The 14,195-nt window shown below is 43.7% G+C and overlaps 2 protein-coding genes across 2 annotated transcripts; both read right to left on the bottom strand.

Moving 5' to 3' along the window:
- Window positions 1–599: 599 nt before the first annotated feature.
- rsl1d1 (ribosomal L1 domain containing 1) lies at window positions 600–3,413 on the bottom strand. The gene is made up of 9 exons (XM_079372755.1): window positions 3,300–3,413; window positions 2,926–3,065; window positions 2,695–2,833; window positions 2,403–2,551; window positions 2,032–2,133; window positions 1,562–1,655; window positions 1,182–1,313; window positions 995–1,093; window positions 600–895 (listed from the first exon to the last, which is right to left on the bottom strand). The coding sequence occupies exons 1-9, from the start codon at window positions 3,336–3,338 to the stop codon at window positions 755–757; spliced, it is 1,035 nt and encodes a 344-aa protein (XP_079228881.1). The 5' UTR covers window positions 3,339–3,413; the 3' UTR covers window positions 600–754.
- A 749-nt stretch (window positions 3,414–4,162) lies between these two features.
- gspt1 (G1 to S phase transition 1) lies at window positions 4,163–13,561 on the bottom strand. Its single transcript, XM_079372539.1, has 14 exons — window positions 13,118–13,561; window positions 12,782–12,826; window positions 10,491–10,760; window positions 10,369–10,402; window positions 10,211–10,288; window positions 9,899–10,079; window positions 9,422–9,576; window positions 9,141–9,284; window positions 8,150–8,243; window positions 6,805–6,885; window positions 6,423–6,596; window positions 5,301–5,390; window positions 5,048–5,216; window positions 4,163–4,867 (listed from the first exon to the last, which is right to left on the bottom strand). Exons 1-14 carry the CDS (start codon window positions 13,311–13,313, stop codon window positions 4,815–4,817), a joined length of 1,764 nt encoding a protein of 587 aa, XP_079228665.1. The 5' UTR covers window positions 13,314–13,561; the 3' UTR covers window positions 4,163–4,814.
- Between the last annotated feature and the right edge of the window lie 634 nt (window positions 13,562–14,195).

The raw sequence follows: 14,195 nt of genomic DNA, 5'->3' as shown, positions 1-14,195 counted from the left end.
TTTTAGACTGCAAAAATAAAACAGGTTGGCTTTCATACAGTCCTTCAGCAGTGCTTAATGAGGACAGGACACTGGTGGATTTATTCTACAGATCTTTTACTGAGTCTCTTTTGTCTCATGGTGCGTCAACCTTTCAGGACAAAACAAAACTCCTCCGTCCAGCATTGTCTCACTCACCAGCTTCTCGTCACATCAGGAACCGACAAATCTTGAAAGTAGATCAATGTTGGCCAGCTCTAACAGTCCTCTACTGGAGGAGTTTGTTGTTCTCCCGTCTGGAGAAGGTGTAGAGATCATAAACTCCTCCAGCAATTTAAACACTCATCAACTTAAAACCTCGGCTGCTCTTCCCAGCAGCACTTTATCATCAGTTTTTAACGGGGACATTTTCTTTTCTTGGTTGTGTTTGATCAGGTTTTGTTGCACTGTCCTTTTTATATGTTCTGTTTTTTCCCCCACTGCTGTAAGTCGAATTTCCCTTTCAAGGGATAATAAAGCTCCAAACTAAAATCTCACTGGACAACTTTTCAGGTGGGAAAAAAAATCCCCGGGTTCCAGAAAAAACCCGGAAGAATCAGAAACACAAAATGGCCACAGAATATTTGAGACAACAAAGTTTATAAATCTGTTCATTCATCCTGAAAAGAAGAGACAAAACACTGAATATATACGGATCATTCTGTGGACACACTGCTTCTGTGTAAAGTGATAATTGTTCATGAGAACGTCGTATTCGTTGATCCTTCGCGCAGAATCATTTCACCCGAGGCACTTTTCTTTTTCCTTTCGTGTCCTTCTTGCCGGCCTTCTTGGTGAGTTTGTTGGGTGATTTCTTTCCTTTCTTTGACACGGGGGGTTGGGGGGCTTTCTCCAGCTTCTTCTTCTTGGATTGTTTCTAAAAATGAAAAAAAATCAGGATGGATCGTCAGCACCGCATATATTTCTCCAATCGGCTGAAATATTCAAATTAAATTGTGTAATTTTAGTTACTGACGTCCACTTTGGGCTTTTTGCTCGGTGTTGCTATGGGAACCAGCTGTGGGATTTCTTCCTCCTCTCCCTCAACAGCGGTATCTGTCTTGTTCTTCTTCGCCTGAAATCCCAAAAAACATGTGAGCTGGTTATCTCACCCAACGTCCCGATGTGTCTGACTCACACACCAGATGTCCACCTGTTCTCACCTTTTTCTTGGGTGGGTCGGCAGGTTTAGTTTTTACCGCCAGTGCGTCGAGGTCGCTCAGGTCTGAGGTGTAGATGGGCAGCGCCACCGACGTTTGACTCTTTAAATGGACCAGCTTCATCACCGGCCCTTTCTGTAAATGACAATGCAAACTAAAGTTCATGAAAGTGGAAAGGTCGAGTGTTCTTATCAGTGTGTGGGATAAATAATAATCTGTAAACAGCTTCAAGAAATACTCAAACAGTGACTAACTATAGAAAGCAGCAACACCGACGTGTCCAAAACCACGATACAATGAGAAACATGCTGACCTGCCAATCACGAGTTAAACATGTTATAGAAGTCGCTCCTCTAAGACACTTCTGTAGGCAGCGTGCTCACCGTGCGGATTTTTGACGCCACTGTTTGGACGGCGGCCTCGATGTTGTCGGTCACCTCGTCTGCAGTCATACCGGAGTGGGCGACACGTGCCATGCTGAAATCACCGCAGATCATAAACAATACAAATCAAGACATGTGACATGTGACTCTGGGAACATGGTCGGTGCACATCGTTGTCGACTTTTGTGTCGTGTATCAAAGTTGTAGAGACAGGCTCCACGGGTGAGGAGGTCCATCTGGATTTACATTGACTCACTTTAGCACCATCTACTGCCCGTATCAAACACTTCACAGAATCGACCGGGTTGCTGAGGTGCAAATACAACATTAAAACTTTCTGTGACACTCTTGATGGCTCGTTTGGGCATCTTGTTGAAGCTACAGTGATGACCACATTCTCTCTGAAGCTGCGATGTGACAGCTTGGGATTGTTTCGTTGAGGAGACGTGAAGCAGGAGAGTAAAGCTCACCAGCAGCAGCCCTTCTTGGTCACCTTCAAGCTGGTGCCCTGGATGACTCTCTGGATGTCTCTGGCCAGCTGTTTGCTTTGCAGGTTCACACACAGAGGCTCTCTGGGGAAGACAGACATGAGGTAAGAAGGCATCTACTGCAGGTACACCAAGCAGCGACAAACAGATAGCAGAAAACAAAAAAGCAGATTTGTTGACCATTTTTAAAAAACGTTTTTTGATCCTCGACTGTGCAAAGGTTTCTTTTTTTTTTTATCAGCAAAACAGCCAATAAGTCAATTTGTTGTTTTTCGGATTAATTTGTGTTTTACAGAGCTGTCAAATGTCAACACCCGGCATAAAGACACCGGAGAGAGGAGGAGATGTCATACTTTTTCCTCTGATAGAAATGCTTCCCGAGGTGGGATGGCAGCAGGCGGCGGACTCGCTCATCCGAGAGGAACACGTCAAAGTTCCCCAAAAGACGACGTTTGGCTTCAAATGGTTTGTACTCCGTCCTCAGGACCTTGTAGGGGATGATCTGCACCAAACACAGGGACACACAAGAATAATAATAATAAAATAGTTAGCCAGCGTCTGTGGCCAGTCAACTTACTTTCTGAGCATGAATGTATTTATTTATTACACTTGACAGGAAATATTCTGTAATCTGTATGAAAATACCTCAGAGACGTTTTTGACTCCCTGCACCTCCAGGAGCTTCTTATAAAATCTCTGAGTCTGTTCTGAGGTCATGTTGGGCTCATCTCTGGTGAAGAGGCACACCTCGTCTGTGTCTGACCGCTGGCCATGGGGCAAGGGACTGGAGGGAGGAGACAAGAGTTCACATCCACAAAAAACCAACAAAATAAGGCAGAAAGAAGTGAGCTTGATGGTGGTGCCTCATGGACTCACATGCGGATGGTCTGAGCTTCTTTAGGGATCTTCCAGAGGGTGAAGAGCAGGCTGATCTGCTGAGTCTCCTCCAGGAATAAAGCGTCAGGAGTGGACTTTGTTTTCAGGAATGCCTGCAAGGCTTGTACGGCTTTTTTAACCTGAAAGAAATAAGACCAAACAGAGGCTCCTAAAAGTTGTTTTCAGGGGGAAAAGTATTCTCTACTGATCCGCTGAGAATTAGCTTCAGGGCTAAAGCAAACACGCTCTCTAACGATATCTACCTCCAAGCTGCTGTCGGTTCATCACGTGATTCATCCGACAGTCGTTTTATTTTCTATTCAAACGAGACTCAGTAAAAGTTTTAGTGTTTTGAAGGAAGAAGACAGTTTTACCTGTGCCCGGTCCAATGCAACTTCTTTCACCTCGGCCATGCTGTCTGCTTCACGTGTGAACAGCAGCCACGCATGCGCATTCCGCAAAGGGAGTACTACGTCACTCAATACAAAGTCAACTTTATTGAAACAGGAAGTGGGAACAATGAGGACAGCAGAAGTGGCATCTGATGGATTCTGGACAGTTTATTCAAATGTTGAGTGAAGATATTAAAGTAAATATTAAAGTCTCTGTTGTCTTTTCATTAAACACGTTTGTTGGGAGCTGTGAAACAAACCAAAAGCTTTTTAAAGTGTCACTCCAATATATCCTGAAACAACAATGCAGCCAATTCCTACATTTATATTCTGTGGCTAAAAATGTGCATAGAACATATCAGAATGGTGTAATTCTGATTACATGGCTAAAGCATGTTTATACTCAGGAAGTAAAGATTCACTAAACTCACAATACGATCCACGATACTGGTTTCACCATCAATTCTCACGATTTATTTTACAAAATAAGACTAGACAAATGACTGAAGGAGATTCCTTTAGGAGCTGCAAACCTGCTACAATGCTGCATCATGTTGGTTGTGTTATTTGTGTAGTTCTCAGTCTACTTGCAATATTTGCAGTTTTTGTCTCGTCTGTTATCTTCTCACCTCTTTATTTTCTGTCTTGAAGTCAAAATGTTTCCACATCTCTGATTTTCAAAGACGGTGGCGTGTCCTCACTTTTAAATCTTGCTCTGCAGCTGCTGATGCTCACCATATTATTGAGATTGTTTTTCAGATTACAGATGTGAACCTTGACGCCTTTGACTCGATTAATCTTTTCATCCCCACGTTTATACGTATTCAAAGGAAAACAAATACCACTTTCTTTTGCAGCTTGATCATTTATTTTCAATTATATCTGTAACAGCTGTCTTTGTGTGTGTGTGCGCATGTGTGTTTTTATCCATGGTTAATCAGAGAAGTATGTGAGCTCAATCCAAGTCAACCATCTCAAGTGGAGAGAGACCAAACTAAAATAATTTGGTGCAGCAAACCCTTAAAACCAAATAAAATGTCCTCTGGAGTCTTAATCCCGCTCTTAGACAGGGAGATGAACTTTGCAAATCAAAATTACAGGCTAACACTGGTCTTTAGCAGGATATTTCTGTATTTCTTCCCCAAACTCACGACACTGCATCCAGCTCCATTCTAAAAACAAATGGCTTGGCCATCCGACAGTGCGGTTAGCCATGGGAGTACAGAAGGGGGGACTTGTAGCTACATTAGTGGCATAGCTGAGCTCTCAATATGAGAAAGCTGACACACTGGACTTGGTCTCTCATTACATATTGTTCATCAAAAAAACTGATTCAGTCTTGATTCCTTCATCTGATGCAATTTGATTCTCCTCTTTATTGATCTTCTCCTCAGCATAGTTGTGTGTAAAGAGAGAGTAGCTGTTGGGGTCGGCTCTAGCAGCATTTCTCCTCTGGTAATGACTGGAAGAACTCCATGCATGCTGCCACAGTTGCATTTAGTCCTTTTCTGGCACCAGCTTCAGCACTTTGCCGATGGCGATGGTTTTGCCTGTTGGAGGAGCGGAGAAATGGAAGTGAGGGAAAAAAAACTGTACCTCCAAGTTTATCCCGTGAAAAACAACCCAGACATGCACAAAAACAAATAAAGCAACTTAAAAATAAAAAAATGTTGTAGCAGCGAGTTACCTAAGCTCTATTAAGTTAGCACACGTCTCTTAGGTGTTCTCACCTTCGTCCCGCAGTGTGAATCGTCCCATCTGAGGGAAGTCCTTGAAGGTCTCTAAGCAGATGACTCCTGCTGCTCGGAGCCTGGCGATGCACACCTGATCCTGCTTGACAAAGCGTGGTCGTGTTTTGCTTTTGTCCCCCGTCTTCTTGTCCACCAGACAGATTAAGGCCTGCAGGAGAAGTTCATCCACAGATCAGTAATGACAGAAAACGTTTCGAGGAGAATAAACGTGAAACGGCGAGCAGGAACTAACCGTGATCTGCACTTCTTCGATGCAGGTGTGGATATGAAGAACTGCATTGTAACCAGGACAAATGATGGATTTGTGCTCAATGATGACGATCTGAAAGAGAAGGAGACGATCAGAGTTCAAACATCACAAATCTGTTGAATTTCACATGTTCATTGAAACTGTGAAGAAATAAAGATTACTGTGTGTTGGTGCGTCTAATGTGGATCTCACATTTAAGATTTTAAGAGGCCAAAATGTGAACAAATGTCAAAACAACAGAATCAGACACTATCTTTTCAAGCTGTTAATGTTTCATTTTTTGAATAAAATTATGAAAATTAAAAATGTTTTGAATGGGAGACTTCTAACTTCAACATCACCTCCAACACTAACAAAACTCTGCTCTCCTCCTTTTACATTCTTTCTTCATATTGTTTTTATTCTTTGTTAATGCGTCTTCCAGCATTTTTTAAAAGTGTATTGTTAAATTGTAAAAACTTTTTTTGTAAACATATGGTGGCATTTATTTCTAGTTCTCAAATTTATTCAGGCTGGATTTATTTTTATTTTTTTCATTTCTAAAAAGAAGCAAACAATATCCGAACACCAAGAAGCGTCCGTTAAAAGGATTTCTGGATTTTTAATTGCCTTTTTTTTTTCTTCCCTTTTGTGTTTTTTGAATCCAGCACCCACTCAGAGATGTGTATGTCTTTTTTTGATCTTCCATAAATGCAAACGGCACCAATCACGGACAGAACACGAGGACGTTGTGTTCAGCTGGTGGACGAGTGTCTGCTACACCTGGTTATATTCCTTCAACGTCGCTGCAGTTCAAGAGCCATGCAGGGGCTTCTTTTTTGTAGCTTGAGGCCTAGTTTATGTGAAACCCTGATTTCCTTATTCATGTGAGACATACTCTTCATCTCTATGCATCTAACAGAAAGCTGCAGGGTGACTCTTCCTGATAGAACATGTTAGCATCAGCTCGGCTTCTATTTAAACTGTTTACCTTCTCCGATCTTTAGAGCACACCTTCATAAACTCTGAAAGACTTTTCATTGATATTCTCCACTCAGCATCGGAGCCACATGTGCAGTCAGAAGGTCCGATGTGTGTCGACGCTGTCTTGGGTATTTCCATTACCTGTGCATCAAAGGTGCGTCCGGAGTGGCAGAGGTTGTCGGGGCTACAGAGGATAAATCCAGGGAGGATTTCTTCCTCCTCAATGCCCTTCAGTCTCAACTTCAGATTCTCCCCGGGACTTGCATCGTCTGTCTCCACGTCATCGCTCAGCAGGCTCAATACCTCCACTGTGTGCTGCAACACACAAACACAAACACACACACACACACACACACACAGCTATATGTAAATATTTAAATTGTTGCTGTATTGGACATGCGTCTAGTGTTTGAACTAGAACTAAACCATTTTCTGTCTGTTGAGGCTGAAAACATGCAACACGTTGTGAAGCCTCTGTGTCACTCCTGCTCCTCTGTTCGACGGAGAAAAAGTCGTCTCTCACCCGGTTTGGCATCATGACCAGCTGCTGGGCTTTACTGATACATCCAGACTCCAGCTTCCCCAGGATAACTGTCCCCATGTCCTGCAGGCCAAAACACACCGTCAGTAACCTTCACTCACATAGGATGGCAGCTTCAAACAAACGATTCATCCAAAACTGATCAGAAAGTAAATACAGCTGAAATCAGAAAAACAAACCTGACCTCGAAAAATCACCATGGACTTAGTTTTTACTCGACTTGGACTTACATTTGACAAAATGGATCAGCTCTAATTTACAAAGTCACCCTTTAAGGTTTCGTAGGTCATTTAGGTAAATACTTTCAGTAGCTTCCCTGCTCAGTTAGTTCCTGTCACACAAGTAAATAGACCAACAGCTGGTTAGCTTAGCCTGGTTTAAAGACTGGAAACAGCAGGAAAAAACAGCTTGGCTCTTTCTAAAGTTAAAGAAACCAGAACTAAATTAATGAACATCACTTCGTATCTCCAGACAGGGTGAGCGTCGCTCTTCCCCTTTGTTTCCATTTTTTCAACTACGCTAACCTGCTGCTAAAGCTAGCTGTGAGAGTGCTATAGAAAGCTATTAGATAGTGATGACAAAGGAATTATAAAATACATGTTTGTAAGGATAGATGTGCTTTATTGATCATAAACTGGGAAACGTTCCTGCTGTTTGTAAGTAAATAAAGTGGGATAACTGCAGTAGAGCATCGTGACATTGAGCGTCTGAACAATAAATATTGAAGTTATTTGAGTGATCGTTTTTATTACTGCAGTGTAACAGCACAACGCTGAGTGGATCTAGTCTCGGTCATTAGTGTGCAGCACCCAGTTCAATGATCCATAATCCATAATTACAGGAGAACAACAGAGGAGGCCACGACATACGGTTCCTATGGAGTGAGAGGACGAAACTCCAGAGAGACAAGAGGATGAAGAGAAAAGACAACGTTTGAAGAAAAACCAGTCTGGTAGAGACAGCTGAGAGCTTCAAAATAACTCTGCTCCACCAACACTTACAGTCGGGTTTGAACCGCCTCCAACAGCTCGACTGACACGAGTGCCAAGAAGCTGAATTATCTTAAAGAGCGGCGTTTCTGCAGAGGCTGCGGAGTGTGTAAATATGCTGCTGTGCTTTTGGAAAATCACCAGAGAGGAGAGAGAAACTGGACAGGGACATTTCTGTTTTTTTTTTTTTTGGGTGGTGGTGGTGATGATGGGGTGTGAATGGAACGAACCCAGAGACATGCGGTCCACTCAACCGCCGAGGACGGAGCAGCAGAGTGGACGAGCTGCCACAGACTTCAGTTTGTTGCTGTTTAAAAACAGAACCTCCACCTGCTCACCTTGTACTTGTCTACGATGGGTAGTCTGACAGGTCCGTCGTTGGATCTGGTGAAGTTTGGCAAACTGTCCAGGTGAGGAATAAATGGCAAACCCCTGATAAAGAACAGAAATGGAGGCTTTTCATCACATTATCACACACAGGAGCAGCAGAGAGAACTCCCATGATTCCCCGCCGGCCTCAACGTCATCTTTGTAGCATTGTTTTGATTAAGAAACCCCTGGCAACAGAATTTAACAGACTGCGTGTTAAAGTGTGTGCAGACATTACGTCAGTCATACTATTCACTGTCGCCAACCTTCTCATACAGCCATCATTACCAGGTCCATGCTGAATGGAAGAAGTAATGACACCAACACAGACAGTGTGATGAATCAGTGTTGCGTTAGTGCCAATGATGTCAACAACATGCTCACACACAACTCCAGGTAAGATTAACAGATGTCAAAGAAATGAAAGGTGATATCGATGCAGCATCCCCGGGATTCTTGCAAGCTTTAAACCTCCTGCATCAAAATGTTACATTCACACGTTTCTGTCTTATACATATAATAGTAGGTGCTAAATGTTGGGATAAGCTCGAGTAGACTGAGCCCACAAACAGACGCACTACAGACGGCGTCAGTGCTTCTTCATCAAGCTTCCCGAGTGCCCTGTTTCCACCGAGCGGTTCGTCTCGGTACGGCACGCATTTTACGGTGTTCCCATAGACTAATCCCGGGAAAGCTTCCCAAATAACCGATCCGTACCGTCCGACTTTTTGGGAGCCTTCTGTTGCGGTGCCAAGAATATCGAGCCAACCTGAAAAGGTGGAGCTAAACACTGCAGTCCATCAGGTTTAATCGAACCAAACCGTATCGGACTGCTGTGTGGAAACAGGGCTTTAGACTTCAAAATATCTTCCACAAAATGCTGAGCATGTGTGAATAAGACAACCTGAGAACACGTCACACTGGAGTACCATTCTGAACCCGTGCAGAGAGCTGACTTACGTGTACCAGGTGCATTCAGAAGATACTGGTTCCTTTAGGTTGGCACCTGTGAGTCCGGAGCAAGGCATAAAGTGGATGTCTTTCTTAGGGTTGAAGCCCACCTTCTTAAGAAACGGCACCAGCTTCTCCTTACACTCCTCATACCTGCAGGGAAACAAAATGGCTTTAATAACTCAAATATGACGCACTGAACACGAACATTGAGCTGGACCAGGACATTTTGTCGTCAACGTGAGAATAAACATTACAATCAGGGAGGATAAAAGTCGGCCCATGTTCACCTCTCGAGGCTCCAGTTCACAGTGGGGTCATCCATCTTGTTGACGAGGACAATGAGATGCTTCACCCCGGCAGTTTTAGCCAGCATAGCGTGCTCCCGTGTCTGTCCACCTTTCTCAAAGCCGGTCTCAAACTCGCCCTTTCTGGCTGAAATCACCTGAGAGCAGAAGACGAGTGAGACAGACGTAACGGCACCTTTCACAGACAAACAACTGGATCGACTTTGAATTGTTTTGAAAGTAATGCAAAGGTGGTTTGACAAGTTTCTATGCACTTTTTTCGTCTTACCACGAGATATGACTTACTAATCAATACACAGGGTGCACGTGTACTGTATGTAAAGCCTTTGTTAGTTGTTTAGCACCAATACAAATTCTTTGTGTAAATATAATCTGCAAAAAAAACAAAAAACCCTGATTCTGATGTTTCACTCTCTGTAGGTTACTTATTGTTACAGGGACTGTTCCTGTTCATCTCACCAGCACTGCCAGGTCGGCTTGTGACGCCCCTCCAATCATGTTTGGGACAAAGCTCTTGTGTCCGGGAGCATCCAGGATAGTGAAGTGTTTCTTCTCAGTCTCAAAGTAAGCTCTGCCCACCTCCACTGTCTTCCCCTTGTCCCTCTCCTCCTGGTTTGTATCCAGAGCCCACGACAGGTACCTGCATGCACCAATCGTAATGATTCATTCATGTTTTATTAAACGTGTGCTGGGAGCTCTCGGTACATGCACGGCACGGAGCCGCTTGTTATCATAACATTAGCACTTTCTCAATGACAACGCTTCTCTCACCAGGTCTCTCTGTTCTTTTCTTTCGCTTCTCTTTCGTATTTTTCCAGAGTTCTCTTCTCCACCATTCCAGTTAGGTACCTGGGAAAGCAAACACAGTGATTAGATTTAGTGTGCAGCGCAGGAACACAGTGATCAGGAATTTAAGAGTTTCAACTCACATGATCTGTCCTCCAATAGTTGATTTACCAGCATCTACAAAGACGGGCATTCAAAGTACAATTACTCACTTTCATCTTCTTTAAATAAATCTGTGCAGAATACAAGTATCAGTGAAACGCACCGACGTGACCGATGAAGACCACGTTCACGTGCTCCTTCTTCGGGGCGTCTGGTGGGGCTGGAGCCACTTTGGGGACCGGCATCTCCTCCTCTTCCTCCTCCATCATCTCCTCATCTTCTTTCCTCCCGGCGGCCGCCTCCTCGCCGGCTCCTCCCGCCTCCACCTCCTCCTCGCCTCCACCTCCTCCGCCTCCCCCCGGCTCCTCCTTCTGCTCCCACGTCTCCTCCTCTGTGGTCATGTCTGCCTCAGTGCCTCCATTCTCCACTGGAGCTGCAACAACAAGCGCTTCATGAATCTGCTGTCATAAGGTCTGTGCTGATCGAACAAAGCTCGCCACTATTTTATGGTTTCAACGAGATGAACTGCAGCGACTCCTTCGCTGTCCGTACAGCAGCTCAATCCATCGCAACCCGACAGTCGACTTTTAAATGTGTGAGATCAAAGTTTGTTTTTAGAGATTTGACACTGTTTTATCATTCACGATTCAATTTCCATAAATTAGAAATGAATCTAAGAAGTTATTCTTTGGGACATTTTTTCCCGCAGAGAGAGAGAGAGGGGAAATATTAAACAATGGGCCAAGGTGGGATTTGAACCCACAGCCTCTGTATATGGGGCGTGTGACACAAAGACACATCCAGGGCGGCGTTACAGTACGAACTGCTGTCTATGTAACCGTTTTAGAGAGTCACAGAAGAATTGACCTCTGGTGTAAGAGGTCAATATTCTTCATAGGAAATAAATGACAGCATCATAGCTGTGCAACGATTGGTAGACTAGATTATATCGGACGCATTTATCAGTATCGGAACAGATGTAGATATTCTGAGTGGTTGATGGTGATACGAATCTGAACCTCTGAAACGTGCAGGATGTTGCACACAAACCTCAGAGAACGCTCTACTGCACACTGTACTGTTGGAGCCATTTCATTGTTGGTAAAATTAGTTTTCTAATATTTGGGTGGTTCTGTTAATTTCATTATTCTACACGTTTTCTTTATTTGAAATAGATTTTGGGTCATCTTTTCATTTACTACTTATTTGTTCGGTACATTTATTTTGCATCAGTGTTTTTGTTTGGTGTTTGAGTGACATTGTGGTCACCTGAGGTTATTTAGGTGAGATGCAGGTAAAGTACCAGCATGAACCTGGGTGGGTCGATGTTTTTTTTAGTTTTTTTTTTAACCAAGACAGGCAGAAGGAGCCACGTTTTCTTTTTAACAAAAAAAACAAAAAAACATGAAACTCTCTTGCGTGAACGTTGAACTTCTTTTGCCTGCGTACGTCAAATCCTCACGGTGCATCAGTGCTCAATTGATTACGTGTGACATCAGTATGTTTAGATTTACACGACACTTAATGATAACTAATTTAACTAATAACTAATTTATTTGCTCACACGTATAATCTGTGATTGATAAGCAGTTCATCACTAATTGTAGTTAATTAGCCCTGTTAGAAACACAGTGTAAAGAACGCCACTTCTGTTCAAACAACAAGATTACATTGACATTTCTTGTACCTTTAAAAAGGAAGCATTTTACAACTTTGGAAATTTGAAGCCAACTATGAATTATGCATCCAAAGTCTAATTTCTCCTCATCCCTCTGCACTTAGCCTGCCAGATGTTTTCTCTTGACCAAGAAAGTCCTGTGTGCTTTTACTTCGTCTACCATTGCATCATGCTGTAATGATTCCATATAATCAGGTAAGTGTAATAAAAACAAACAATCTGTGTGGTTATGTCGGCTGGATGTGTGGCATCGACTCTCTCTGACATACAAAGCATGTTATCATTATGTTTGGACACATCGCTCCCTCTGCTACAGCCCCTCATTAAAAAAAAACCCAACACAAACAAACCCAGCTCTGTGTAACCAAAGAGCGTGTGACATCCTAAAAGGGAATTAGCCTCAATATGACTGGTGTGAATTAAGTTACCAGAGAGGTCAATGAAGCAAATGGAGGCCTTTAGACATGCAGTTTCTCCTGACACACATCGCTGTCAGTGAATGCCTCACAGTGATCAAGTCTATTTCAGTCATGGACAAGTGAAGTGTTGCATCACATTTTACGTAGGCCCGTGCACATGGGGGATTTTTTTTTTTAACCAATGCCAGCAATCCTAATACAATAAGGCCCAGTGAGTGAAACTACACGGCTCAGAGGAGAGCACTGAAGCTTCTCCTGGTGTCAATGAGCTTTTTAAGAATAAAATGGGGGGGGGGGGGAACCTGCCCCTGACAGAAAGATGTGTGATCTAATAATGTGAACATGCTGGATGCTTACCGGCTGTTTCAGCCACCTCCATGCTTGCTGCTGCATCAGGGGCACCTTAAAGGAGAGAGACAGAAACTTTCATACATATTCATCAGAGAAAGGGAGGGACACGTTTTATTAAATCAGCTGTTACATGTTTATAACAGTGTGAAACTTAAAGCCGACTTGTTGGACATGAGATAACATGTGCGGCTCTGACTGGACTCGACGAGTTGGAGCCAGGAAGGCTAACTTAGCCGAGTTAGCTCGCAATGCTAAGGTAAGTTAGGCTAACTTAGCCGAGTTAGCTCGCATTGCTAAGGTAAGTTAGGCTAACTTGTAGCGGGCGGCGTGGCGTGTACTCACCGTCCGAGGCCGGTGTTTCCACCGTGTCCGGTTGGAGAAAGCTGGGTACAAACACCGGGGCGTTAACGTTGGGAACAAACGGCTTGGCGTTGACGTTCAGGGCGGCGAAGGCAGCTGGAAGCCCCGCCGCGGTGGCCGGGGCCTCGGCATCCTCCTCCAGCTCCCACGAATCCGGGGCTGTGTCTGTCGGGTCCATCGCTGCTTTTTCTTCAGAGTCCACAACCGGGAACGTGGAGACGTGTGGGGGGGGGAGGTTTGCTCTTTCTGGTTCCGCTTAATCGTTGAGTTACTGATGTGTTTTAGACTCTTAGCAGCGCGTTTGATGAAGTTCCCATCGCTTTGTTAAGCCTTTGCTTTCACCAGTATACGGAGCCCAAACCTGACGAAGAGTGTCGCACAGCTGCTGCAGGACCCGCGGACACCGCTAGAGGCCAGCACTGAGCTAACACGCCTTAATGCTGACCTTTGACCCTGAAGATGTTTTAGCAAATATTACATATGCTTATGCTGACACACACCCTGTTCTCTCAATGTACAACATTAACTATCAACACAAAATAAGCAAAGACTAATTTGTGCTATTATCTAAATAAGATAATAGTGCAGTGACGAGTTGTGCAAAAGATGTTTAAGTAACTTGTAATTTAAAAGTTAAAATTATGTGACAGATGGTTTAATTTACATGAGGCATATTTTTACAGTATTTACATTAAAGGTGTGTGAATATTGAGAATTTAAATTACATAATATATGTACAATGACAGTTTGGCTCCAGGGTTATTTGCCATGTGACTGTTCAGCGTTCATCTGACCGCCTGGGGGAAGAAACTGTTCTTAAGGCGCCTTGTTTTGGTGTTCAGAGATCTTCTGGAGGGGAAGGTTTTAAGGAGATCGTGTCTGGGGTGTTAGGGGTCTACAGTGATGCTACCTGCCCGTTTGCTGACCCGGGCCGGTAGAAGTCCTGGATTGTCGGCAGGTCGACACTGATAATGCAGCATGAAATGTTTGTTTGTAATAAGTTCATTTGTTTTTTTGACAAAAAGCCCTGATGGACCGTGTGGGTTGTTCCACAAATATA

The sequence above is a fragment of the Symphodus melops genome (assembly GCF_947650265.1).
Source record: "Symphodus melops genome assembly, chromosome: 21".
Lineage (NCBI taxonomy): Eukaryota > Metazoa > Chordata > Actinopteri > Labriformes > Labridae > Symphodus > Symphodus melops.
The sequence above is the reverse complement of the archived record's forward strand: the minus strand, read 5'-3'. Positions and strand labels throughout refer to the sequence as shown.

Excerpts from the sequence above, each read along its gene's own strand:
- gspt1 (XM_079372539.1), bottom strand. The coding sequence starts at position 13,313 with ATGGACCCGACAGACACAGCCCCGGATTCGTGGGAGCTGGAGGAGGAT. Across the intron at positions 5,391-6,422 it reads GACGCACCTTTGATGCACAG|ATCGTCATCATTGAGCACAA; the intron begins GTAATGGAAATA and ends CTTCTCTTTCAG. Across the intron at positions 5,217-5,300 it reads TCGAAGAAGTGCAGATCACG|GCCTTAATCTGTCTGGTGGA; the intron begins GTTAGTTCCTGC and ends CTTCTCCTGCAG.
- rsl1d1 (XM_079372755.1), bottom strand. The coding sequence starts at position 3,338 with ATGGCCGAGGTGAAAGAAGTTGCATTGGACCGGGCACAG. Across the intron at positions 2,834-2,925 it reads GAAGCTCAGACCATCCGCAT|TCCCTTGCCCCATGGCCAGC; the intron begins GTGAGTCCATGA and ends TCCTCCCTCCAG. Across the intron at positions 896-994 it reads GCAAAAAGCCCAAAGTGGAC|AAACAATCCAAGAAGAAGAA; the intron begins GTCAGTAACTAA and ends TTTCATTTTTAG.